The 26849-nt window shown below is 46.6% G+C and overlaps 2 protein-coding genes and 1 long non-coding RNA gene across 5 annotated transcripts; 2 read left to right on the top strand and 1 right to left on the bottom strand.

The window, feature by feature from the left end:
• The first annotated feature begins 720 nt into the window (after positions 1-720).
• Positions 721-10935, top strand: ITM2A (integral membrane protein 2A). The gene is made up of 6 exons (XM_062640063.1): positions 721-878; positions 4736-4867; positions 5105-5293; positions 6239-6349; positions 7323-7473; positions 9868-10935. The coding sequence occupies exons 1-6, from the start codon at positions 795-797 to the stop codon at positions 9954-9956; spliced, it is 756 nt and encodes a 251-aa protein (XP_062496047.1). The 5' UTR covers positions 721-794; the 3' UTR covers positions 9957-10935.
• A 1029-nt stretch (positions 10936-11964) lies between these two features.
• Positions 11965-21261, top strand: LOC134174802 (uncharacterized). Its single transcript, XR_009968790.1, has 2 exons — positions 11965-16259; positions 20015-21261. It is a non-coding gene; the product is annotated as an uncharacterized LOC134174802 (long non-coding RNA).
• Positions 21024-26126, bottom strand: GPR174 (G protein-coupled receptor 174). Of its 3 annotated transcripts, XM_062640061.1 has the most exons (3): positions 25927-26126; positions 25568-25638; positions 21024-23302 (listed from the first exon to the last, which is right to left on the bottom strand). In XM_062640061.1, the coding sequence occupies exon 3, from the start codon at positions 22902-22904 to the stop codon at positions 21924-21926; it is 981 nt and encodes a 326-aa protein (XP_062496045.1). In that variant the 5' UTR covers positions 22905-23302; positions 25568-25638; positions 25927-26126; the 3' UTR covers positions 21024-21923. The 3 variants fall into 3 exon arrangements, with proteins under 3 accessions (XP_062496045.1, XP_062496044.1, XP_062496046.1); XM_062640060.1 differs by having other exon boundaries at positions 25568-26126; XM_062640062.1 differs by lacking the exons at positions 25568-25638; positions 25927-26126 and adding an exon at positions 23740-24246.
• Between the last annotated feature and the right edge of the window lie 723 nt (positions 26127-26849).

Raw genomic sequence — 26849 nt, 5'->3', positions numbered from 1 at the left:
AAATGAATGTTGATGCCTTGTCTGTCTCCTTGGCTGTTAAAGATCCCTTAGGCCATATTTCACAAGAGAAGGGGGGCAGTTTGGCTAAAGATATCCCCATCCCTGTGCTAGGGGCCCTTAGTGACATGGTTTAGTGGTGGACTTGGGAGTCCTGGGGTAAAGGTTGGGCTTGGTGATCTTAAGGTCTTTTCAGACCTAGTTGAATTCTATGATTCTATATTGACTGTGGCCCCGAGATGCCTCCTCTTCACCAGCGATGCGTTCCTAGCGTAAAATAGAGCATAAGGTGTCTGTACGATTATCTGCACGAACAGTGCATGGAGATAAAAGGAAAGAACACGACTGCAGAGAAACTCGTGAAGGATGCTGCCTCCGGCCGCCACTGCGGTCCCCTCACCGCCTTGCCCAGCGCAGGCAGGATGGTTTTAGGATGCAGCTCTTCCCAGGCAGGAGTTTGACCAGTCCCTGGTTTGCCTCAGCTCCGGGGTGGGGCAGGCGGCGGGTCACACACATAGGTACTGTGGGGGCCTGATCGCCCCTTGCAGGGTGCCACGCTCCACGCCAGCAGGACGAGGAAAGGAACTTTTGGGGGCTCTCCGGCAGCTCAGGGCTCGGCTCCCTGCGGGGACCACAGCGCTCCGCCCGCTGCCCGGCGGGGACCACAGCGCTCCGCCCGGCCTGCAGGGGGCGGTGCCCGGCGGCGTGGCGGGAAAGGGGGCGTGGCCTGCTCGCTGTGCCCCGCCTCGCCGCCCGGAGGCTCTTCAGCGGGGAGGCGGCGGCGCGGAGCAGCGGCCATGGTGAAGATCGCGTTCAATTCCCCCTTCGCTCAGAAGGATGAGCCCAAGAAGGAGGCGGCCGAGGCGCTGGTGGCCGACAAGGTGCGGGGAGCGTGCTCTGCCCGCCGCCAGGCCGCGGCTGGAGGAGCGGGGCAGGGGGACGGCGGCGGCGGTGGAGGGGGTGGCAGGAGGACATGGACGCCGCCGCCGCCATCTTCTCGCAGCGGTTGCGGGCTGGGGGAAGGCAGCGGGCAGCCAGCGGAGCTCTGCCGCCGGCCCTCCCGCTCCGCTCGGTGCAGGCGGCCCCGGGCAGGCTCCCCGCGTGGTGGCGGCCGCCCTACGGTGTGCCCCCGGTGGGGGGGGGGGGGTGAGAGGGGCAGCTCCCCTCAGGGCCGGTGCAGTGAGGGGCTGCCGGGCGGAGCGGGTCTGAGGGGGCCCAGGTGCTTTGCGGTTCCCTCCCCACGGTTGTTTTCCGAGCCCGGGCGGCCACGGGCGGTGCCGAGCTGCGGGGCTGGCGTGACATCGGCGGGCCGGCACGCAGGGGCAGGCCCGGCTGTTTATCTCGCAGCTGGGCCCGTGCCAGGGCCTCTTTTCCTGACGGGGTTTTAAACCTCCGCAGCAGGCAGGCGGGTGAGCCCCGGCCCCCCCGGCGAGCTCCGGCGTTCGGCTCCAGCCTGGGGAGAGGCGCAGGGATAAATGCCGTGCTCTCGGCATCAGCTTGGCCCCAGGGAAGAGGCGGCTCGCAACTGCGTCTTCAGGCAGACAAAGTGGGTTAGGGCTCGCTCCCTCCTGCGCAGAAGCCCTCGCAGGCAGCGAGCTGGAGCAGCGCTGTGGTGAGGTGTCTGGTGTGCCTCGCTTAAATTAAGAAACCTGCCATAAAGGGTTTTAAATAGAAACCTGAGGTTGGCTTTGCCTTCCTCACGAGTTGTCATATTGCTGACTTGAACTGAGCTTTCCAAATCTGTGGGAGACTTTGCCGTTTTAGTGAGTTGAGGATCAGCCTCTTGGTAAATAAACTCAGCCCATCCCATAATCCTCCTCTAGAGCTACCGATTTATTCCTAATCGGGGAGTAAGAAAATAAATTTAAAAGAAAAGGGCCAAAACCCAATAAAACTTGTGGGGTTGGCCTCTAGTGCCTGTCTTCCCCCTTTTTGTGCCTTCTAAGGTGTAATCAGGAAAGCAGCTTGCTTTGCAGCCTGCAGATCATCTGCCTCACTTAAAATAGCCTGCCTTTAAAAGGGGAAGGGGTGCAGAGTGGTGTTGTTGCTCAGAGGGCTCTTGAGCTGTAGGAGTTGTATGTGTGCACAGTTAATATAGTAGCACTGAATTATTAGATCAGAAGGAAGGAGAATAGGGAAACAATGTAGATCAAGTACTAATTGAAAATTTGAAAATATCCTCAGCCCGGCTAGTTTTAGGACAAACTCATCAGCTACTCCTGAGGCAACTTGTTACATGTATTTTGTTGGCCTTGTACCATGCAAATTCTGAGCATAGTAGTTCTAATATACACTTACACCTTTGCCTCTCTTCTCATGATGGCTGCTCTTCTCAGTTTGTCACACATGCTGTTTTGTTACACCTGTCACAGTATTCTCTGTGTTTGCACATGTGTATGTGGGGTTTTTTAACAACTCTGCACTCTGACTTCAAGGCTTAGAGTTGCATGTACCCATCAAGTTCACCATTTTCCTCCAACACAAACTTGTTCTACTGTTTTTTAATGTCTTCTTTTTCTGGAATATTTGTGCAGAGCAAACAAGCTTAATGGCTAATGTTGGCTGAAACAGCACAGAAAAAGTCCCCTAGAATATCTGCATGAGACAACTTGAGCAGAATACTCTCCTTGCTGATTCTTTGGAGCTGGCTGTGTCAACAGTGTCTCTTGAGCTAGCTGCAGATGTTAACACAAGTGATTTGTCTTTTATTCCTAGTTTGCTTTGCTTGTTACAGCACATTTTAGAACTGCTTTTTCTTTGTGGTTCTTTTAATGACATTATTTTTGAGCAGAGGCTTTGTAACCTACTGGAGCGAAGTCTTGGTATTGTATTCTCTTATCAGCCTTGTCAACGCTTTGTTCTCAGATTCAAGCTGCCTACAGTGCTTCTTAATATGATAAATACCTTTGCTTTGTTTGAAATACGTGTAAAGCAAGTGTAGCTAATTACATGTCGACATCATCCAAGCTGTAGGATGTCTGTAGTGCCAAAACCTGCTTCAGACTGTTGCAGGCTAGATAAGTTACTGAACTGGAAGGTGTAGATGGAAGTGACAGAATGTGAAGAGAACATAATTAGTCTTGATCTTAAAAGCCAGTTAACTCTGAAAGATGATTATCATATACTGCAATATAAAGTAGCATGATTTTGACTTTAAATAAAGTTTCAAGTCAAAATTATGCGGGGTTTCTTGCTTGTGGGTTGGTTAGGGGTGTTTTTTGACAAATGCTTAACTAGCCAATTGTAGCAGTTTGTCATGCTGAGTCAACATTTTTCTGTTTGGAGGATGTGAGTGTGGAATGTAGGAGTATTGACTTTTGCAAAACAGCTTGTTTTTTGTTTCAGTACTTGCATAGCTGATGCATTTGACTTCTACATTACTATGTCTTGCTGAGCATGGAAATGTGTGCAGCCTTTGTAACAATGCTGTGGCTTGTGATCACAGGTCAATTAAGTATATTGTGTTCTACAGGAGTGCAAATAGTGAGACCCAAATAAAGAAAAGCCTTGGAAGCTGCTGTGCTAAATCTAGCTACTGACTGTAGGAACAGCACAAAGGAAAAGATCTTTTGCTGTGAAATCGAGTTTTCTTCCTGACCACTACAAAGAGCAGGTCTTGAAAACTAAGTGCTAAATACCAGAGTCAGGAATCATTAAAGGCACATAGTTGGCCAGACATGACAGATTACCTAACACTTTGGGGTCGGTTTGTTTGTTTTTTTTTGTTGGTATTTGGTTGGTTGGGTTGTTTGTTTGTGTTTTGTTTGTGCTTGTTAACACCCAAATCCCATGTGTGTTGGCTCAAAGAGAAAGTCTCTTCTGGTTGTTTAGTATTTGACAGTACTTCTGCTGCTTCTCAGCCTGCATTGTGTGAGCTTTTCACCTGGAAGTCTAGAAAGGCACTGAAACAACTCTTGAGGGTTGAACTTGTCATTCAGACACGACCACTAACTGCACTTGGTATTACATAGCTCATCACCGTATTACATGGTAGTGGTAGTTTCCTTTGGATGCAGTCATCTGTTTGAGAGAGAGTTGGGTGTGGAACAGACACTTGAAGTAGAGAGATAAGTTTCAGGGTACTAGGAACAAAACTTCCCTAGGACTTGGCTGGAAGAATGAGTACTTTGAAGCTGCAAGGTAGGATGTGCCATGGTGACTTTATTTTTACTTGGCATAACTTAGAGCTGTATTGAGGCTGATAAATGGTTCTTTTTCCGTAGTGGATTTGTGCATATTACAAGTTCTAAAACTTGCATGTTTGACTCGTGTCGGAGTTCTGCTCCCCACCTGATAGGCAAAGTTGCATCTTAAGCCTTCTCTGTTAGCAAGAGGAGGATGGGAAATAAGCTTTTGGTAAAAGGCCTTAAAACAACGTGTACCTTAGAATGACCTTGCTCTACAAATCCTGCTTTCCTTGTGCTATATTGCAGCTGCAGCACTGTATGATTTGTTACAGTTATTTAAATTCCTTATGGCTCAAGTAGCTTTTGGATAAAGGCTTGTCTAGAAAGCATCTTCTAACTAAGAAAATACCCTCTTTCAGTGCTGTTTGAAAACTGATCTTAATATGATGTAGTATTTCATGTAACGGTCTTCTTTATATAATGCTTGGCTTGCAGTTCTCAGTGCACACCTATAAGAGATAGAAAATGGTAGGTCAAAGTGAAGCAGCAGATAACAGCTCTAAATTCAAAAAAGCTACACCTCCTGAGTTCTCATCTCTCTTTATTTAAAGGATCCGGAAATTGCCACACATGGAGGTGAAAACTCATCTGGGAGATGTCTGTTGACTCTGCTGGGTCTAGCATTCATCTTGGCAGGGGTGGTTGTTGGTGGAGCCTGCATCTACAAGTACTTCATGCCTAAGGTAATGTCAAAGTTCTTTCTTTTTCAAGTATTGTGGAATAAAAAAAAAGTGTAATTATAAATGGATTACCTTCACTAACTGGGACATGAAGATTGTGATGTCCTTTATAAGAGCCCCAGGTGTGACAGACCTGTGCTTTGTCATAGCATAACGAGGGTTAGAAATACCAGTTTTAAAGGAACATTTTCTGTAAAAATCATTATTCTTAAAAATCATTATTCTTGCTCTTGCTTCCAGCATAAGGTGTACCGTGGTGAAATGTGTTACTTTGAAAATGAAAATCATGATCGTGCAGTAGAACCATATTTCCTGCCTATTGCTGAAGAAGCTGACATTCGAGAGGATGATAACATAGCCATCATTGATGTCCCTGTTCCAAAGTTCTCAGACAGTGATCCAGCAGCAATCGTTCATGACTTTGATAGGGTGAGTATGTGTGAGAGGGTAAGATTGAGAAAGGTGAGAAAGTTGCTCACTGAGAAACTGTGGAGCAGGTGGTATTTGCAACAGCTTCAGGGGTTTTGTTCTTGAAACCTTGAAAGCTTGCTGTCAATGTCTTAGTTGCATGTAGTTTCTCTAAAGCAAAGATGAGAGGATGGTTTTAAGTTGACTTTTTACTGAAGTTCTGTTGGTAGTATTAACTGTTATCCTTAGCTGTAAAAGCTGTCATAGGCTGTGAAGCAAACCTTGGCACTGCAGATACAATCACGGTAAAGGCACTAGAACTGACGTCTGTATGTGCTGCCTTCAAGAGTAGCATTGAACACCACACAGCTGAGCTGTGCTACTTGCCTTTGCAGAACTTAGTTTTCATCTTTGCTGTCTTGACAGAAACTTTACTGTAACTTAAACGATTCAGGCAACTTAAGAACTTCAGTTGATTCTGGCTAAGTGCTATGCAAAGTCATAATAAAACAAATAGATATGTTGGTAATTTTGGTTTCTGCAGTTTTTGCACTCACTAGCAATGCTGATTTGACATTTTCTGAAGAACTGTTTACAGGGAATGATTGTTTATCAGCAGTTGGATATCTTTTCATTGCACTGTGCTTAGTTGGATTTCCTCAGTTATGAAAGCATACTCCTAAATACTTTATGCTAATATAAACTGTACTCGTTTAGAATTATGATAGCAGCAGCTTTTATAGTCAGCTCTCACTTGTGTACTGAAGTCCTGTTGTAAAAGACCTGTAACTACTGTGTTTGCAACAGTGGTGACTGTTAAGTTCTTATACTAGACAGTTCCTGAACATACCTCTTTGATTGTTGGTGTGCATGATGTTCAGCTGTTAGAGTGTCTTTCATAGTCCTTGTAGGACTGTGTTCTAATAGCCAAAGGTCATGCTTAATTAAAACTTATTTTCAAAATAGCTTTTGACTGCGTATCTTGACTTGCAACTGGGTAACTGCTACGTGATTCCGCTGAACACATCCATAGTTATGCCACCAAGGAATCTGATGGATCTCTTTGCAAAACTGGCGGTACGTGGAAACTTTTCTGTGTAGTTATGCTGACAAGATCATTTTTGATAAGAATGGGTGTTGCTCCTGAACCACAGGCTCTTGCTGGAACAGTCCTCTTGCCATCAAAGTACATAATCCCCCTGGCTCAGTCACTGTACTGAAGTTAAGGCCAGCTGTCAGTGTATATTATGTTGATTAGATTCATGCTTAATGCTCTTATTAATACCTAGCTTTATGGAAGCTGAAAGCAACTAGCAAATAGGTTAAATTTAGCTATTATAAAGGAATTTGATAAAGCTCCAAATCTTGTGGAAAGCCTAAACCTGAAAGTTACTACCAGAAAGCTCCCTTGCCCTATGAGAGTTTTAATGAAAAGAATAATGCTAACTTGTGCTTGTGTTTTAGTGGCGTTTAGTGGCATTGTAGTTACGAGCTCACTGCAAGCACTGTGACTCTTCAGGGACAAAAACTGCTGTTTTTTCCAAGAGGACTTAAAAGTCAAGCTGATAGAGCTTGTTGCTTCTTCCAAATTAAACGCAATATTGAGAAATCATGTGTCAAATATACTTTTCAAAAATGTTATTAACTCCTTGACACCTGGTGCTAGAGGCTGCCTCATGTAGTTTAACTTGGTGTCTTAATTTTTATCTTCCTGGAGATAAAACTTTGAGTGTCCTTGCACCCATTTTTTCTGAGTTGGTCATGAGGGGTGAGAATTTGTTTCAGTAGTACTGTAATGTTCTGGTTAAGACTTAACTTTTGTAGGTGAAACTGCTTTTATTGTATTAGATGTGTTGCCTCAAACATGAAAGCTTTTATAATACTTTTTCTCTTCTTCTAACTACAAACTTTCTGTTGCATGCAAATTTCTTTTGTAAGTAAAAGACGTAAAGCTGGAATCTAGAGCCTGAAGACCTTCTGAAGCAGAATAAAATGTAGTGATACTTGATTTTAGCAGGATGCTGTATTTCAGGGTTTTTTTCTCTTTTAGACTGGCTCTTACTTGCCTCAGACTTACCTAGTCCGTGAAGAAATGGTGGTCACAGAGGAGATCGATAATGTGTCTGATTTGGGCATCTTCATCTACCAGCTCTGTGTTGGAAAAGAGACATTCAGACTTCAGCGCAGAGACCAGATAACAGGTGAGTTCCCATCAGTAAGAAACCAAACCTGTTGCTGGAGGATGGAAAGGGTAAATACTTCAACCACTGGAGTTGTGAGGGCTCAACATGAGCTGAGACTAATCAGAGAACAAATGGGTATTTTTCCCCTACCTTTAAGTATATATCAGTAACGTCATTCAAACATGCTGAGAGTTTCAGTTATGGGATTAGAGGTTACAACATTTTTCTCTTGGTTGAAACTGTAAATTAGTTTGACCTTAAAATTCACATAATCCATCTGATCATGTGAGTCTCTAGGTGCACCTTAGTTTGTCGCTGTCCTGCCTAAAACTGGGTTGCAGGAGCACAAAGTAAAAGCGTTATCTTCTGGTTCACTTGCTTTGGAACAAAAATGAAGTAACTGAACAACTAGTTCTGGACATCCCGGACTTCCTCTATGAAAGAGGAAGAACACTTCATAGGAACTTTTGAGCTCTGTTTCTTTACTGTCCATCTTCTCACACCATTCCCTGCTATTCTGTGAAAAGAATTGAATTTGAGGTGTCAGTAGTTTTGACATACTGGGAGCAGGCCTGGAGTACAGAAATGTAGTACTCGGGATTTTAGTTCACCGTAGTTCTTACATTTCATAGTTTGCTGCTCTCACCAGACATGGGGAACTAATCCTTTGCCACTCACAGCCTTCCAGAATGCAAATGTTTGGTTTGTCAGAACTCTCTGCTTTGGTTTTCCTCTTAGGTGACAGTTTCTTCAGTTACAGTTTATAGCATCAGGAGCCACATCTCCTGTTTGCTGGAGACTCCGTCCTGTTGCTAGATAGAAGGTTCTGTATGTGGGAGCACGAGGCTGGTCTGTAGTTAATGGCATAGGATACATGAAGAAACAGTAAATGCTGCCTTTATGGGGGAGAGAGGCTTGTATCTCTTAGCTTTGTGAAGATGCTTTTATGAACAGGTCTAAATTGATTGCTGCTGTGTCTAAGACTAGTCTACAGACAATAACTGCAAAGAATGTTTATGGTATTTCCTTAAATAATCTTACTGTAACATGTTGCTGACATCTTCATGGCAGAATATTCGCATAAAAAGATTCTAGTAAATGAGTAATGCTGCTTGGTACTGTATCTGTTCCGTAACCTTGTTTGCCCTTGGGAGGAAGGTGAAAGAGGGTGGGAAATCTAGTCAGCTGGAAGACTGCTGCTCAGGAGAAAATTGTTCAGGAGCAAGGCTTGTCTTGCTTTCTAGGTCAGATTTCTAGCATGTTTTTCCTCTAACATGTACAAGCTATACACACATAAGCAATTAGACTGAAGTGGATAAACTCCTTTAATTTCTGTGGAGAGGTGGTCTTGCTTCCCTGGTGCTGCATTGGCGCTTGGATTTTGTAGGATGCGTTCGTTCATCAGGTCAAACTGACCTCAGGTTCTGTGGCACTTGCCTGGAGCTGCAACTGAAGGCATGTGAGGAACTCGACAGGTCATCCTGACTGTTCGGTTATGTTCCTGGTTAGGTAGCATTGGAAGCTTCATAGCTTGTCCAGGTAATAAGACTGAGATGAATTGAAGGACAGCCTGGATTTGAAGTGCTTACAAACCAAAGCAGTGCCCTGCTGGGTTTCATTTAAGAGCTAGTGCTTCTAGACTTCAATGGATAGCTTCTTTTACTTACTCGGAACAATTCTCTGCTTATTAAGCTGTAAATATTTCTTCCCTAGTGGTTGTACATTGGAGTGCATTAGCAGCTTGTCCTTGATGGTGAGACTGGTATATTCTTGTCTCTTAATAAAGATTCACAGCTGCTACAGGTAAACTGCCTGTGTCAGATCCAATCTGGCGTGTCCCAAAATAGAGAAAATCACTTTAATGCTGTTAGGAAAAACTTGAGGGAGATCATCAGCCACATGGCAAATCCTTACAGGGCTGAAGGTGAAGACATCCCTATAGAAGCACCCTCTGTGTTAATACATCCTGAGTAGGGGGAAGTACTGATAAAGAACCAGGGTTTTTTCCTGTGCCCTTTCTGAGTTACTGAAATTACAGGGAAGAGTTTAATCTGCTTTGCTTTTCCTTTTCTCTGTGGCTAGACAGGCCTATGAGAAACTGCCATAAACTGTTAGTGTTGTCTCTTCTGCAAATAAAGTGGTGGCAGGGATGCTAGAAAAAAAGTGCTTGCTTGCTTTGTCCCTGTGTTTGTACCTGGCTCCTGCTTTGGTTGTCACTGTTCTGACAATGTGGGATGTGCTTTGTTAGAATCCAGGCTGATACCAAACACTGGTGGCAGTGCCTGGCTGTGGGAGCACTGTGTACTGCATGGTTGTATCTTGCTGCTGTTCGTAGTGTTACAAAACCTGTAAATACTTGCTTCTGGGTTATAGCTCTGCTTTACTTAAGTTCTCATCTTCTCTCTTCCCCAGGTCTGCAGAAACGTTCAGTGGAGAACTGTCATTCAATCAGACACTTTGAAAACTCTTTCGTTGTTGAAACAAAGATCTGTCAACAGTGAAGGGTGTTGGATGGCAGGTGACTAGTTCACACCTCCATTGAGAAGTCTGAGCATTAGACATTGACTTCTTATAATGTGCAGTGATAATCAAAAGCCTTATGCATTTTCTGTGTATTGCTTGTATTTCAAAAGACAAAGTCACCATTTCAGCTTTCTTTGATCCTTGGTATAACTTTTTAGTTGTCTCATGTAAATGTTAAATTTGGGTAAGGTTTTTTTAGAAGGCTAATACCAGTTTATCTGTTGAATGTGTTTGATTTAGTGTAATCTGGGAATGGCAGAAAAATATATATATAAAAATGTTAACCAATTCCTTGGCTGGAACCAATTCTGTTCACCTTAACTTTCACAGAATGATTAATATTAACAATCTGTGGTTTGCACATCTTGTGTAGTTCTGTAGAATAGCTCTGCACTCCGCATCCTGGCTAAAGAACCTGATCCATATCATTAAAGGTTTATTTTAACTACCATGTGTGAAGCATGTAAAATCCAGCCTCAGTGAGCATAAACCTTTAACACTACCCTGTTTCTTTTTGTGCAATTACTGTATTGAATTCGTATGTATATTTGGAACCTTCCCTGAGCTTATGTTTAATTCTTCTACCTTAGTTTGGTTTTGTGGTATTTAGTTGTTAGATTCAGATAGAATTGCTCTTAAAGCTTGTCAGGTTTTTTTGGTTATGAATTGGTTTATTCTGTAACTTCCTATTTCAAGACTCTGTTCTGGTATAGCTCACTTGTGAATGTGACTGTAGCTGTAACCTTAAACTACTCTGGCTTATATATACTTTTTAGATCAACTTTTTATGAGCAAGTAGTGTTACTACTGCAGTCAGCGCGTTGTTCCTTTTTTTGAAACCTGCAGTGTAAAGATAATGAAGAGTTAGTGTCCTGCAGTTGATGAACTTGAGAGTTTTATTAAGGGACTTTATATTGGCATAAATTCTGCAACCCTATAATAAATGTTTCTCTAAAACTCTGGTGTTTGTGTGACTTCGTGGAGTTGAGAGTGTACCCTGGCATGTGGCTCATGTGAGGGGAGGTGATGGGTATGGGTCTGGGGCAGTACACAGTGCTCTTCCCTCTTACCCCTCTCACCTCTTTTTCAGCTTGAGGAGCCGAGTTACCTCGGCCTCTGTGGTGCGTAAGTTCAGGAACAGAGGGAAGAAAAGACAAACAATCCCCCATGGGGCAATTCTCAGTGGTGTTTAGAGCTGTGAACTGCCTGCTGAGCGACTTCTGGCATGTGAGCAGTAGCTATCAGTTGTGGTATAGCAAAGGAAGGATGCATTCTGTAATTCATCCTCTGAATACTGGTGTGGATGAGGCCGATGATTAAATGCTTGCTTGTCTTAGTGTATTTATGGCAGTGTTAATGAGAAGTTTTTTTAGCATATTGTAATAGATGAAGGCAGCAGGGGGTTAATTGCCGCCTTATTGTAACACCTCTCAGCATTTACCCATGAGCTTTGCTGTGCTTTGAGCTCAGAGCTGGGGGAGCTGCGGTGAGATTTCTGTGACTGGTTGTTCAGAGAGCTAAAGTGTGCACTGAACCCTTCTGGCTTTCCTGGAGAGTAACTTGGGTTATACAGCTGGAAGTAAAACAGCAGTCTAAGAACAAGGGAGTGAGAAGTGACTATAGGAGAACCTGCTCTCAGTCATTGTTCATGGGATTAGGCAGAGGAGAGGAGCAGAAGGCAGGTCCTGGGCAATAGGGAATTCCGCTGCCTTGTCTCAGAAACTAGTGCAGCTTTTCTCCCAGGGCATGTGGTGATGCAATGCAGAGGACACATCCCCCAAACTAGACCTTTGGTCTTCCTGTCTCTGCAATAGTAAGTGTAGGAGAGTATTTAATTATGTACTTAAATTGTCTGAAACAGAATACTGTAGAAAGCTCTAATTACCTGGAACAGGCTGGTGTCACTGGGAGAAGTAGCTGCACTGAGAAGTTTCTGCTACAGACCCGAAGTGCTTGGGCAAGTTACTGCTTTTCCTGACCATCTCATTTGTTTTGGTTGTCTTGAGTGGAAGGGTTTGGAAACATCTCGGTTGCAGAGAGCAAGGAGCATCCACATGCAGCATTGAGGTTTGGCTTTACTGAGAATGAAAAGTAAAAATCCTTTCAGCTGTAGTGGTTCCTGTTCTAACCTGCTGGCTACCTTGAGACATGCAGCAGGAATGCTAGGCGTGCTTCCAGATAGGCTGAAACAGTTTCTCTTACCTTTGTCTGGTAAAGCTTTTAAATGAAGTCAGTTCCTTAGGAGCATGTTGATGTTCTAGGCAATAAGCCAGGATGCTCAGAGGAACAGATTGTTCTTACCTGCTCAGTGCTGCTGCGTTGAGAAAGTAGCTGAGGTTTTGGTCATGTGTGCAGGGATTATCATCTGCCCCTTACCAGTTTTGGCTGGTGTGGCCATTCAGGGATCAAAGGACTGCAGTTTTAAGGTTGCTTCTATGAAAACAGCTGATATTCCCAGGATGTTCTAATGCTGTCTCAGTTTGAGCAGCTCCTGCAATGAGCCGGTCTGTAGGAAGCAGAGTGCAAGTTGGAGGAGTCTCTTGCACCAGCAGGTGGCACAGGCAGCAAGAGCTTGGCCGTAAGTGTGTGGAACTGGCAAAAACTTGTGTATTTATTCTAATGTACAGGGTTTTGCGTGTTCTGCCAAGATTAAACCTAAAAATGGTTTGAAGGCTTCCTCTAGGTGGTGCTTAGTGTCTTTGCTTTATCTATAGTAAAGAGCATTTTTATAATACAACTGTAACCCGTGCGAAAACCCCATTAAATATCCAGGTAAGACTGGCCTTCAGACATGGCTGTGGGAACTGAAAGGATAATGTAACCAAGGTGCAAATGCCAACTGATTTACTGGAGTAGCCTCTGTTTACATGTGCTTTGACTGACAAAACAACCACTGTGCGCTTACTGACAAGTGATCTTTATGCTAGCTTGAAGGTTATTCTTCTGACACAGTATACTTGGAGGTAAGTGTTAAATATGTTCATGAATGTGAAGTTTGCAGTCCAGTGCTTTGGATGATCCCTTTTCCAGCATTGCATTGTGATGGTTTTTCAAGTTTAAGTACTCTAATCAAAGTCATGCTGGAGGAAAAATCACAATTAAGAAGAGGCTTGTATTCGTGCCTTGGAGGAGATGTTGTTGACCTTTGCAAAAGCCCGATGGCGTTCTGTCTGGGGGTAACTGGTAAGATGTGGGCAACTGGTGATGTGTTAGACAGACTACTTCCATTAAAGTAGGTGATAGTATACCTCAGAGTTTCCTCTAGCCTGACTTTGTAAAAAATCATAGAAATTAAACTGTTACTTGAATATAGAAATACATTGAGAAGCAGATCCAGGGAAGGAAAAATGGGTACAGCATGGAGACATCTGAAAGATGTACCCAGGTCTCAAACTGGTGTGAAATGGAGCTTCTCAGACTTGGTAAATTGGTTGCCTAAAAGAGACATTTTCACAACCCTATGCTATGGACTGTTGCAGCACAGCCATGCTTAGTGTGGTAGTGAAAACCTCACCTTGCACTCACAGGAAGAGTTGCAGTGTACGTGCAGATGCCGGGAGGACAAAGAGCCTGCTAGGACTTCCACAAGACTGGGCTGACTTCTGTAGACTTACTAGTTCTTGGCATGGCAGGGACAGCTACCAAAACCACAGGTGTGCTCAGCAGACTTTATAGTGAAGGATGGCAGGAATATCAGCCGAAATCAGCTCTGAATTTCCCAGGGGAATTCTGGTTTAGCATTTTCCAATAATCTCCCTATGTCTGGGATTTGTTCTTCCCCAGCTGCTTCAGCTCTGCTTGCAGTAGGGGGGGGGGGCTGCATTGGACGGGCCCTTCATTCATGATCGAGCAGCTGCCAGCCTCGGATTTTGTCGGTTGATGCTTTTGTTTCTGGTCTTCCTTGAAGTACTCGGGAAAGCTAGGAAGGAACAAACCATTATGATCTTTGACTAAAGACAGCCTCTTCCACCCTACTGCTTCCCCATCTGTTGTGTTTCATCTCTCATTCTCCTAACGTGCCCTGAACTAGCCTCACAGTCTGTAACAGAAGAGAACTCTTGCAGGGCCAGATAAATGCAGTGCAGCCCTCAAAGCCTCTGCAGTGGCACAGCAGCTAGCTGTGTGGCTGAGCAGCTACCACTCTGGGAAGGCTGAGCTTGAGGTCAGGCTTGGAAGGATTAAAGCTGCTTTGACTGTCCTAATTCTGAGCTGTGTGGGGGATGGTTTGGCTGCCCGCTGCAGCACAGGGCCCGAATGCTGGCACCGATTGATTCGAGACTGCAACCAAAATAATAATGTGTAATTACAGTCACATTATTTAATTACAATGATTTCTTAATTATGTGTATATATTTGTGATATTACCTAGGCAGTTTGACTGGGTGTATTTGCTTCCATGGGAATAATTAGACTCTCCACTTCCAGAGGAAATTATTTGTTATAGTTCAACTCTTCTCTTTACTTGAGCGTATTTTCTCTCTTTTTGTACTGTAGCACCACTGAGTTCCACATTAACAAGTGTGAAAGTGAATTTACTGTCTTAAGTCGTTCTCACTGTGACTGTAAATGTGTGTCTGTTACAGAAGCATTCAGGTTTGTGCGAGCTGTTCCATTTTAGGGCTGGTTGACGTTTGAAGCTGTTCCGGTTTAAGCTTGGGTGTTGACATGTGATTCTGGAACAAGGAGCTTCCTTCCTACAGACCTAATCCCTTGTTGGAATGGAACCAGGTAGTTTTATTCTGGAGTGAGAGCGACAGCCTGTGGAATTTCTCAGGAGTAGATCCACAGATGGATAAACCTATGTTTTCTACTTTGTCAAAGGTCCCTCGGGAGGAAGGGCTATGTAGGTATTTTTGGTTCTGTGGCATGGTGGTGTCAGTGGTAACTGCACTCTCGCATGACAGTAAGTAACTTGGTCCTTTGGTTTCTCTGTGCTCGGTGGTTATAGCTTCTTTGTCATTTCGTCTTCTCAGACCCTTTCACTAGTGAATGCTTTGAAAAATAAGAGGAATGCAGTAGCCACCATCCAGGCTCCCCTACCCTCACTAGTGTGCCTTGTCACTCAAGTGAGAAGTTGGAAGCAGTTACAGCTTTGCTTCCTTACATCAAGAGAAGGCAGGGAGAATCTGACCCTAACCCAAGTGAACAGCAGTGCTTTGGTGGTGGAGAACTGAGCTGTAACTGCCGGCTTTTCACGTAAGCTTGCAGTCTGCAACGAAATGAAAGCATTTCTGCTTATCTGATCCATCTGTGCGGCAGTGTAAGCTGCTTCCCTTGATGTCCAAGTTTGTTCTGCTCTTACCAAAGCTCCCAGCAGTTCACAGTGCACCACTGAATGGGATATGTAGCAGGGAGGCTGAGAAGCAGGAATGATGCTCCAAAGACACAGGCTCCTGTTACTGACTGCCTGAAAGTGTTTTCTATGGTAAAGGTTTTCTTGGGCGCAGAGGGCTAGGGAGTAGAAGTGCACATGGGTGGAGGAGAGCTTGCACCTAGAAGTGCTGATGGCTGAGGCCTTATTTTCACTGCAGATCAAGACCTTTGATTTTCAATAGGAAACAACTCATATTAACTGGAAGGAAAACAAAAGTTTCTGGCTGAGTGCCTTGAGTCCAGGAGAAAAAAAAGTGAGGTCCAGATCTCAAATTCTGTATTTCTTCTATAAATATCCTGTTTGCAGATACACTGATATGTGCGTTTATCTTTTTTGCAGACTCACTGTATTTGTTGTTTCTTAATGGAGCCAATGGTTTCCCACTGCAAAACTCTTCTTGCTTTTCCAGCATCACTTGATTTTTCTTCCTCTTCTGTCTTGTCATTAACCAACCAAAGCCTGCTTACCAAAAGACTCTAATGCTACAAAGGAAGGATGGGCCCTTGCTGCAGAGCTGGGATCTACCACAGAACACTAATGGCCTGGTGAGTTGATGCTCTGGGGCTGAACCCTGATAGCCTGCAGGAAAGTATCATTGCTTCATAGGGAGATGGTCAGAGGAGGCCTGGTTTGCCCCATTGCTTTTGTACGCTGTTCCATATAGAAGAGGTCATGCTGGTTGTCTCATGTGCTGAGAAGCATGGACATGTTCTTCGAAGCCATAAGATCTCAGCCTTGCAGCATTGCTGTTGCATTCATCCTTTTGCCTTTGAGAAGACAGTGTTGTGGTCCCCCATCTGGTATTTCTTCCAAGGGCTACTTTGATGCAAAGGGAGGCAAATTCACCCTTGCAAATGCTGACTGCCAGCCCCTGAGGGCCCACACGGAGCTGTGGAGAACCTGCATGGTTAGTGTTAATTCACTTTCATAAGAAACCTCTCATTAAGCTAGGAACTCATAGCCATGTGAGTTTTAGCTTCTGTTTTGCATAGGTCTCCTGGGAGCTTCCACTCTAGTTGTGCAGACCTCAGTCTGACCACAGGGAGTTACCATTTCTTAAATATCGACTGTGTCATGCAATAGTGGAGTTTGTGTGAGATAACGGCGCCGCATCCCAGGACAGATGCGCAGGCTGATGGCAGATTGGAGAAACCAGGCAGCCAAGCCAAGAGTTTGGGTGGATTAAAAGCTTTAAAATGGAGTTTTTTCCCTTGGGATCCGTGGGACGGCAGGCAGGGAAGTGACACTGGCTGTGGGGTGCTTGGAGCAGAGCACTAGTGGCTGCACATTGTGGTTGCAAAAGCCATGCCCTTCACTAAGCTGGAGCCCTACCAAGATGGTCCCTTCTTGCATCATTGTTGAGCCCATTGGGGAAAATGGGTAGGCAGGAGAATGAAGAGGTTTGTTAATTCTCACAGTAAGTTATGACAATTGGTTATGTCCTTTATGTTCATCTTATCCCTGTTGGGTGTTCTGGCTTTTCTTTTATGAAGTTTATGCTTAGGAGAAAAAAAAGCAGGGGTTGAAGGGAACTGAAGCAGACTGGTATCAAAAATTACAATCTCAATGACTGTAGGTCAACCACTTGCTGACCATGGAGGTACCAAACCCCCCAAAAGCTTCTCTTTTCCCCTCCCTTTAACTGTATGAGGGTACTTCTGTGCATGTCCAGATGGAGCACTGGGTCAGACTGGGATGAGAGTTATTTTTTGAGGTCTAACTCATGCTGAAATGGGCTCTAGGGGCAAGTGGACATGTTGCCAGACTTGCCTTCTTAGAGGCAGCTGCTGTTCAGTCATCACCCACACAAGGACAGGACCCCTTCAAATGGCATGCTAGGTGCCACCAAAAACCCACGTCTGAGCCCAGCCAGCAGCTCGTGACGTTTGTGGAGTATATCCCGTATTGCTTTGACGTGATGTACAGAAATAGAGCTGGAAGCAGGAACAAGCAGCCAGGTCTTCCCCTTTGAGGACATGACATTAACCACCAAAAGTCATGCTTGTGTCTGTCCCCTGTGCCCAGGACTGGGCCGTGATCTTCTGTTCTTTCTCCTTAGGTGGATGATGATAAAAACAAAGATCCCTGCACCCCTGCCTGCTCATTTCAACTGAAATGTCAAGTTTTCACACCAAGTCTCCCAAGTACTCTACTTTGTGGCATATTTTTCTTTGAATTTTGAGAAATTCAGAAAGTCTTCCTCCATTTATCTATTTCAGCTGTGTAATCCCTGCTGTTAAGTTCTGTAGAGCAAATCACTGCGTTTGAGGGAAGGGTGGGAGAAACAGGTTGATCTGAGGGTAGCTGCTGGGCCCAACACACACGTTACAGTGGCAAGTACAGCCCAAATGCTGGAGCTCCTCTGTGCTGACTTAACTGGCAGTGAGAACCAGGTGCTGGCCGTACAGGTCCAGCGTGTCTGCTTTCTTTTCATCGGGGTATTTATCAAACCATCCCTGTGAGGATTTTAGCTTCTTTCTTTTGCTTTTGTTCTGGACGGGGTTGACTTGTATCTGCATTGCTCGCTGTGGTTTTTGTAGTTACTGTGGTCTGAGGAGTGGTGTCCAGCAGTGCTGTGTTTGATGCTCTGTGTGTCTTTATGGCCAATGAGCCGTTTTCACGACGCTGGGGATGATGCTATTGTTTTGGCCTCTAACAGCAAAGTGAAAAAGGAAGTGAACAGTAAAGTGCAAATTGTCGAAGCCTGCTGCTGGTGCAGCCTTAAATGGAGCAGGAAAATACACCACCAGCTACCGAGAAACGGGGACTCTTTGGAGGACACTGAGCAACCAGATGACAACAGTGAATAAAAGATAGAGCTGCTGAGAGAAAAGACACATAAGGGGAAAGCAAAATTCTGCTTGGGTCAGAGGAGCCTTTTCACACAGAAAGGAGATTGTAGAATCATGGAATCCCAGCCTGGTTTGGGTTGGAAGGGACCTTAAAGCTCATTTTGTTCCAACCCCTGCCACAGGCAGGGACACCTTCCACTGGAGCAGCTTCCTCCAAGCCCCTGTGTCCAACCTGGCCTTGAACACTGCCAGGGATGGGGCAGCCACAGCTTCTCTGGGCATCACCATCCCCACAGGGCAGAATTTCTTCCTAATATCTAATAGAAATCTCCCCTCTGTCAGTTTAAAGCCATTCCCCTGTGTCCTGTCCCTACATACCCTTGTAAAAATCCCTGTCCAGCTTTCTTGTTGGTCCCTTTAGGCACTGAAACTGCTCTAAGGTCTCCCCAAAGGCTTTTCCAGCCTGAGCAACCCCAGCTCTCTCAGCTTGTCTCCAGAGCAGAGGTGCCCCAGTCCTCTGAGCATCTTCGTGGCCTCCTCTGGATTTGCTCCATGTTCTTATGTTGGGGGCCCCGGATCTTTTGAGTTACATGGGTAGCTTATGGGTGATGGCTGGTGATGGCAGAGAAGATGAAGAGGATATTGGAAATGTTAGAGGACTGAGGCTCTGGCCATCAGCCTCCTTGCTCCTAACCCCAGGTGGCAGCCGTCGGGCAGGAGGTAGCTGGGGGTCCTGAGCACAGGCAAGAAGTTGCCTCTGCTGAGGCACAAGTTGGGCAGAGGGGGTGAAAAGGGAACCAGTTCCTCGTGGTGCAAGAGGAAGGGGCACAGAAAGATATTGTCAGGTGGCTGCTCTGAGCAATGCACATACAGCTTAAGTAGGGAATTCATTGCCACTGGGCTTAAGGGATCAGTGGGTTCAGGTGTATGCTGGGCAAATGGGTCGGAAAAGAGCTTTTCATGGCTCTGGGCACGGTGCTTTCAGTGCAGCTGCAGGAAGCCTCACAACCAGCGGTGGAGGATGGCTGTGCCTGGGTAGGACTGTCACCTACAGCCTGGTGATTCAACACTCTCCCCAAGCCCACCATCAGCAGCCAGCGAGCCTCCCTGGTGCTCTGTGCTCTGGCTCAAAGGCACCAAGAGGAGAGCAGGAAGAAGGGCAGGCGTTCACAGCCCCATTTCCGCAGCAGCCTTCCCTTGCAGTGCGGTTCCAAGTCTCAACGTAAAAAAGAAGAACAAAAAAGACCCATCCTCTCTTGTCACAGCGACAGCGACACAAAGGCAGCAGAGAGAGGTGATGAAACCGCCGCAGCCAGCGCTGCTCTTTCCGCAGCGCGTGGGCTCAGAGGCGCGGGGCCGTGTGGGAGTCGATGGAAACGGGGCTGTGCTGTGCTGCGTTCAGAAACCCACCAGCTCTGCTCCCACCCAGTGCTCTGTCATCCTCATTCGCCTTGTTTCAGGTGTAAATAAGACTTCCCTAAAACACCTGATGGTGCTTATGAGCGGCTTCAGGGCTTCAAGCGTTCCCCGAGACATTCCCTGGGCCTGTGTTCTTGCCACGGTGCCTTCTCTTAGCATTAAACTAAACCTAACTCTGTGTCAAAAAGCCACTTGTTGCTTCAGCACCAAGTGTGCCTGGTGAGGCTGTTGGCAGAGACCTCAGTGCTTTGCTTCTCAGTATAACAACCCTCCTGGGGAAGAGGTGCTTGAGCAACCAGAGGAAATGTTTCATGCTGAATAAGGGGATGTTTTGGGGTTGTTTTTTACTTTCGGTTATTCTCATTGAGATCCCCAGTCCAGATTTACTACTCACAAGCTTTCCTTAGAAAAATTTTCCGTGGGAGTATCAGCTTCTTTTGTCTTTGAACAGGCTAAGGGAGACCTGCAGCCAGAGCTGAGCAAAGTCCAGGTGAAGAATCACATCTTGCCTAGCACAGAGCTCGAAGCTGGGCAGCAAAGTGCTCAAACAGTAAGTGCTCCCTGATGCTTCAGTGGCCGGGTATCACTTGTCTTCTCCAAACCCGGTGTGCCATGTGTCATCCCCACTTGAGGCTTCCTTGGGTGGCAGAAATGCAGCAGAGCATCTCTCTGCTGGTGTGTGGTGCTCCAGGGCTCAAGCATGGGCTGATATCATGGATCCTGAGCCATCGACAGGGCATGAAAATACACCTGCCCTTAATCTAAGCAATGTCTTGATGTCTGTGGCATCATCAGGCAAGGGCTTGTGAGACCTTTGTGATGGAGAGCGTGGCTCAAGCTAACCCCATGTGGGGCAGAGGTGCTGTTGCAGGAGGGGACAGGCAGGTCTCTCCCGAACGTGGCTCATGTGAGCAACTGCATTACACCAAGCTTCCTGTAGAAAGAGACCGTTAAGACTAGCATGAATAAACCACATTGCTATGGCAGCAGACGACACGGCTCATGTGCACCCACAGCATTTTCTAGGTGGGAAAACTGAAGCTTATTGAGGTTTTTCTTACTGAACAATTTCTGAACTTCTGACACCGCTTTGTGTAGCATCTTTTCCCCTCAGAAGCTAAAAGTAGCTCTGTGGGGTTGTACAGGGCCATCCTGCTCTCCTCCCACAGGGACAGAGGCCTGAAAGGACGGTGATGGGCTTGCGCTGGAGCTGGCCTTCAGTGATAGGAATTCACCGTGTCTGGGGGGCAGATGAGCTGCTGCACTGTTCAGGGATGTGTGTTGTCCCTTTGTGAGCCACTGTTTTGCTTTTCTCCCCAGCGCAAGAAGGAGGTTGAAATCATTCTGAAAAGGCACCTGAAATGTTCTACAGGTGATTGAGAGGGGTCAGTGTCCAAGTGCTGCCACGTGTTGGTCTGTGTTAGTGTGTACTGGGGATGCAGGAAGTTACAGACAGGAGAGTTGGCCAAGAATTACATTTAATTGTTTTTTTTTAAGGATTTTTTAATCATATACAAAAGGAAATTAAAAAAAAAACACCCACTTTTTCATTGCTGTGAATGAATGACAATGTGCTTCATGGTTTCCATGAATTATCCGTCCTGACCCAGCAACATACTCAGGTACAGACACACCGGCTCAGACTCCTGTGGAGATGAGGAGGTACAGTTTGGTTTTATTATATAAAAGGGTTTTTTTTTTAAGAAAATAAGTGCTTGTGTTCCAACGCTCTCTGGGATTCACATTTTTTCTACAAAATATATATATATATTTTTCATAAATTATAAAACAACATTTGCATTTAAATAAAGCCTAATACCATCACAGTATTTTCGCATTTCAAAATGTAACGTTTCAGATGTTCACAGAAAAATCAGTCTGACAAAAGAAGGTGCAAATGAAACGCCAGCCCAGCCCAAACCTTCTGTTATTTGATTTTAAAGAAATAGTTACTAAAAATACATCCACGTCTGAGCCTTTCATAAAAGTCTCTCATAGCCTGTTGGGTGGCACGTTTGACTGCTTAGAGTGAGTTTCCATTACAGTAAACTTGAAGGCTTGCTTCCTCTGACTGTGCTTTAATGATGCTGCCCTTAATGAAGGTGTGATGGTGCAGGGTTAGTTATCAGTGAGAGAAATAATTTGCTCTCTCTTTGGTGAAAAGAGGACCTGAAGGGCCTGATGGACATCTACCCTTGAAGCAGAGCCCTGTGGTTAAAGCTTATCCAAGGCAGCAATATGGCTTCAAACCATATGGCTTTCAAGCTGGAAATGGAAGTGGTGGGAAAAAATAAATTGGGCCAAACCCCAAAATACAGTGAACGTTTGAAGCCCTGGCAACCATCTGTGGAAGGCCAGCACTAGCAGTCCATGGTGACCTTCCTGAGCACATCCCTGGAGTGCTTCCTTGCGTAACTGAGGCTGTGGAGCTGAATGCTGTCTTGTAAATCCTGCCTGGAAAGGCGTCTCCTGAACTCGTCTGTAGTAAAGTAGTAGATGACTGGGTCCACGCAGGAGTTCAAGCTGGCAAGGCACAAAGCCACAACGTGAAACACTGAGATCACCTTCTGGACGCATCCGTTTTCAATCCTTTTGGTTTTGACAAAGAAATCGAGCGGAAAGCTGATATGATAAGGTGCAAAGCAAATCAGAAATACCAGCGCGCAGGTAAGAATCATCTTGAAAGCCTTTTTCTTCTCTCCGAGGTCATGTGAAGCAGAATTTTTTTCTTTTAGTGACAAGACAGTCTTCCAGGAGCAGTATAGGATGATGAGTAGGGGTGTGACGAACCCCACCAATTCCCCCATTGTCACCATTACGATGGAGATGGGAAGGTCAACTTCCTTTACAGGGAGATCCACAAAACATGTGTTTTTAGCATCCTGTTGGAGTCTGAGAAGTGGGAAAGGCAAACAGCCAACACAGACCACAACCCACCCAATGATGCTGATATACACATCACAGATGCGCTTGCAGTCGCTGAATTTGAATGGGTGCATAAGAAACAAATATCGTCTTACACTGATGCAAACCAAGAAGTAGATGCTTGCGTACATATTGACGTACTTCAGGTAGAAGCAAAACATGCAGAGACCTCCTCCAAATTCCCATGTCCCAGTCAAGTAATAGAAAATCCTCAGGGGCAAGGACAAAACCTGTGATAAATCAGCAATGGCTAAATTGATCATAAATATTACAGCCCTTTTAGTCTCTTTCATGTACCCATAAAAGACCCACAAAGCTAATGTGTTTCCTATTAGTCCGGGGATCAGGATGAAAGTGTATGTAACCGCATAGTAGGGCTTGAGGTCTGTTTCAGTGCAGGTCGAACTGTTTGTCATGGTTGTGCTCCAGATCCGTGCTCAGCCCCAGCATGGTAGCATGTTCCTGCAGCCAGGCTGTTCTTGGGTTGTTGGTGCTTAAATAAACAGGTTCAGCCCCGGCATCCGTGTGTGAGGCTTTAGTTACCAGATCATCATGTCCACTGTGGGGAGAAGCTTGGTTATAGGGTGTTAATCGAAGTCCTGCTCGTGTGCTTTGCTCATGCTCTTTGTCAGAAATGACCAGACCTCACTCTAGCTGCTTGCAGGGTTGACAGAGAGGGATCCACACTGAGAAATGCATCGTGTGCCAAAGCAGTTGTCAGTTCGCCACAGGGACTGCACCTCTGTCACCTTTTGGGTGGCATTTCAGGCACGGCTTTCAACAGAGGAGTTTGACAACCGGAGCGGCCCTGCAGCTGAAAGGCAGAAGGATGCGTTTATAACACTGTGGGGGGACACAGGTCTGACAAAGTAAAAGGTATGGAAAAGCTTGCAAAAGCAGTAAGAACACCTCTCTAACAGCAGCCTATTGCTGTGACCACCTGTGGTGGTCAGCTCTTCTCCCACCTAACAAGCTCCATGCCTCGCCCAGTGAAGGTAGGTGCAAAACCACTGCACAATAAATAGAAAACATGTTTAATTGCTGCTACAAACCAGCCTCCTGGGCTGTACCAGCGACCAGAAGTCACCCCCGATCACAGGGCATATTTAACTTGCTGCTGGGTTTCTGCAGCTGTGTCTTTCCCAGCTCCAGCTTTTCCATTCATATCCCCCTTTGCCTTCAAGAGGTCCCTGGACTGTGCCCAGGCGGTGGCACCAGGGCAGCAGTGACTGACCCAGAGCATCTTCTCACCCCTGGAGAGCTTCTCTTTTCCTCTTGGCTTCCCAGGTGCCAGCCCCAGCCACTAAGAAGGGGGTAGCTGCTGGGCAGAGGGAGGGTGGCTCACAAGGAGCTGCACAGCTTTACCTTGAGCTGATTTTCACCCAGAATGTCTCAGCTTCTTGCCTGACGTTTGCTCTGAAGCGCCAGCAGAGAGGAGCTCGGGGACTTCGCAGTGCCATCACTCACTGTCCATTGAGGTGTCCCGTGCCTGCAGATGCTGGCACTGCTCCTGTGAACACTGCTTGGGCAAAGTTGCATCTGCCTGGGGAGCATCTATAGGGGTGCTCACAAGATAAAGCCCCAAGCCCGCTGCACCCAGCTCTTCCTTCCAGTGAGTTTTAAAACTCAGTTATTTTTTTCTTTAAACAAGATGTCTTTCCTCTCATCTCGTTCCCAGGGGCTCCCAGTCAGGGAGGCTGAATCATGCTGCTTCTCCTCTGGCCACATCCCTTGTTGGGGTAAGTTCACCCTACCTCCATGGCTGGGCCCATCTGTCTGCTCACAGCCCAGTGCACACACACGTGCATGCTAGCGATCCTCCTGCTGCCCCTCACCAGGGCTGCGTTTCCCTCTCCCCACTGCACAGCAATGTTCCTGCAACACCATCCCCTGCTCCCTCCAGCCCAGCCCCAAGGCAGGGATGTGCTTGCAGCACCCTCTGCCTCTCCCTGGGGCTGTGAACCCACATTATGAGGGTTCCCAGAAAGCCCAGCTAAAGCTGGCTAGCAGCGAGGGTGCTCACCCAGGGCACCCAGAAATGGCCCTGTGAGAGCGGCCACCCTCGGAAGGGGGATAAAAACACAGCAATGAGAGAAACTGCACTTTGGAAATCCCGAGCAGCAGCGTGGCAAAGTTCAGCCAAACGCGCTATGTAAAAACCAGCAGGATGCTAAAAAAAGCCCCAGAAAGAGGAAATCTTGTTTCACATGCTCTGCGCTCACTTCCCCTTGGCACAGGGGGCTGGCTGCTGTGTTAGGTGCAAGACTCTGCCCAGGCATGGCTTCCTTCTTCCCCTGAATGGTTCCCCCTCCCCTGTTTTGCCAAGGAGACCCCCAGCCAGCCGCATCAGGGCACTGGGGTAAGACTCCTTGTTTGTGCTTAACGAGTCAGAAACACCAGGTAAGCTTTGTACCCGGCACGGAGGCTGGCGGTTAATGCGTGTTAAAGCCGGGCACATGCGGTGTAAAGTATTTTCCCCGTGCTGAATGACAGCCATGTGTCCTTGCTCTCCATACAAACAAGTGCCAGAGCTGCGAGAGCAGCCACGGCACCTGTGGGCCTGAAGTGCAGTGGGACTCTGCCCCGTGCCCCCATCAGAGCCCACCACAGCCTCCACAAGAGATCAGGCTCCACACCTGAGGCTGGTTGTAACTGCCCCAAGTCAACCCTCCTTAGCAAATCCATTGGGGTTTACCCCAGGAAGCAAAGCCACAGCAGCTCTAAAAAGCCAGCTTGGAGGAAACCAGCCCATGGATGGGCAGTGTTTGTAGGTGCTGCCCCTGCTGCAGCATTGTGCCTTGTTGCTCCCCTCCTTAAAGAGCCCAGGATGCTGCCCAGCACCTCCTGCTCCCTCCCAAGACCAGGGTAAAAGAGCAGCCTGGATGGATTCTGCCACCAAGCACCGTTCTTGCAAGGAGTGATGCAGGTGAGCAGTAGGTGTGCAGGCCCCCAGTGCTTGGTGTGGGGCTGGTATCTGTGCTGTAAAAACACATAAAGCCTGCGGTAGAGGTGACACAGGCTGGTGCTGTGCCTGACACCAGGCATCTGTCATCATGGTCAGTGTCATCTGCAGGCTTACCCTTTGGGGGATGCTTTGGGGGTGCTGCTGGCTGGAGCCTCTCTTCTGGTTTCCTTTGTGTTCTCCACAGCCTAAAATAAAAGCAGAACGTGCACGGGGTAACTTCAAATAGAAACGTGGTTCCCTGCTGAAGCTATGCAAGCAGAGGCAGTGTGGTGGTGGCTCTGTCCCTCCCTGTGGATGTGGGGACGGGAGAGGTTGCCAGGGACCAGAGCAGGACAGCACTGTCCTGTGCCAGGCTTCTCCTGTTTTCTAGGTCACCTGAAGTGCTGCTGTCCTATTTCAGCAGAGATAACTGCTAGCAGTAAGAATTAATAAGGTATTGGCTAAAAATAGAAATAATAGACACATAAACTGACCATTGTGCAGGATTGTGCTTTAGTTCTTTTTAAAAATGTCAAGGGAGGATAAAGGTTTTTCCTCCTTGAATCAGTTTTCTGATAGATGTCCAGGTTTTATATCTTCTTCCAGAAGAGCAATATTGCTTCTTGCTGTGCTAACTGTGGAGATATCTCTTTTATTTCCTTTTTGGTAGCATCTGTCCACAGAGGCCACGGTACTTTTGTTAGGCATCCTCAGAGCCTCCTGTGCTTTGCTGTGCTTGTCCTGACAGCAGGAGCCCTGGTGTCCTCTGCCTGCCTTATCCTAGCCTGGGCATCTTGGCATCCTATCAGCAGCATCTCCCTGCCCGGGTACCACCAGCCTCCAGAGCATCCCTCTCCTTGCCCTGTGTCTGCTCTGCATCCCACACCAGACACGCTCTGAGTTGCCAAAATATATTTGCTAATGTTGTGTCGAAGTGCTACAAATGAGAGCAGCTTTTTCACTTTGACTTAGTTGCAGAGTACCAGTGCAAGCGCCTGTTCATCCTATCCGATTTCTGTGGTTTCCTGAAACGTGAGTCACTAAAGGTGGTGAATGCTTGCTCCAGGGGGGAAAAAAGCAGCGACATGGCCAAGCTTTTACAGGTTAGGGCTGTGGAGCATTGGCACAGTGGGATAAAAAGGTTTCTTTGTATTTGTTCTTTCTCATTTGCTCATTATGAAGGTAACCGAGTGCCCTGCAGCATGCCAACCCTCTGCCTTGCTCGTGCTTCCTGCCTTTCCACCAATGTCTGTTCTGGGAGGAGTGGCAGAGCTGCTGGACCCTGCTCCAGGGAGACATTCCCTCTGGAACAGAGATTCTTGGGAAGGGCCAGTAGGGCTGGAGCCTGGCTGGTGCTCCCTAGGGATGGAGAGCCCTGGCTGCGCGGGTGGGTGGTGAGGCAGGCAGGCAGCAGGGG

This window comes from Pezoporus occidentalis, unplaced genomic scaffold (assembly GCF_034315485.1).
Source record: "Pezoporus occidentalis ecotype Australia unplaced genomic scaffold, CSIRO_AGI_Poc_V1 ctg63, whole genome shotgun sequence".
Classification (NCBI taxonomy): Eukaryota; Metazoa; Chordata; class Aves; order Psittaciformes; family Psittacidae; genus Pezoporus; species Pezoporus occidentalis.
The sequence above is the reverse complement of the archived record's forward strand: the minus strand, read 5'-3'. Positions and strand labels throughout refer to the sequence as shown.

What these genes read in the sequence shown, in the direction of transcription:
- ITM2A (XM_062640063.1), top strand. Translation starts at nt 795, where the DNA reads ATGGTGAAGATCGCGTTCAATTCCCCCTTCGCTCAGAAGGATGAGCCC. An exon ending in ACAAGTACTTCATGCCTAAG is followed by an intron (nt 4,868 to 5,104) that starts GTAATGTCAAAG and finishes TCTTGCTTCCAG; the next exon opens with CATAAGGTGTACCGTGGTGA. An exon ending in GCGCAGAGACCAGATAACAG is followed by an intron (nt 7,474 to 9,867) that starts GTGAGTTCCCAT and finishes TCTCTTCCCCAG; the next exon opens with GTCTGCAGAAACGTTCAGTG.
- GPR174 (XM_062640060.1), bottom strand. Translation starts at nt 22,904, where the DNA reads ATGACAAACAGTTCGACCTGCACTGAAACAGACCTCAAGCCCTACTAT.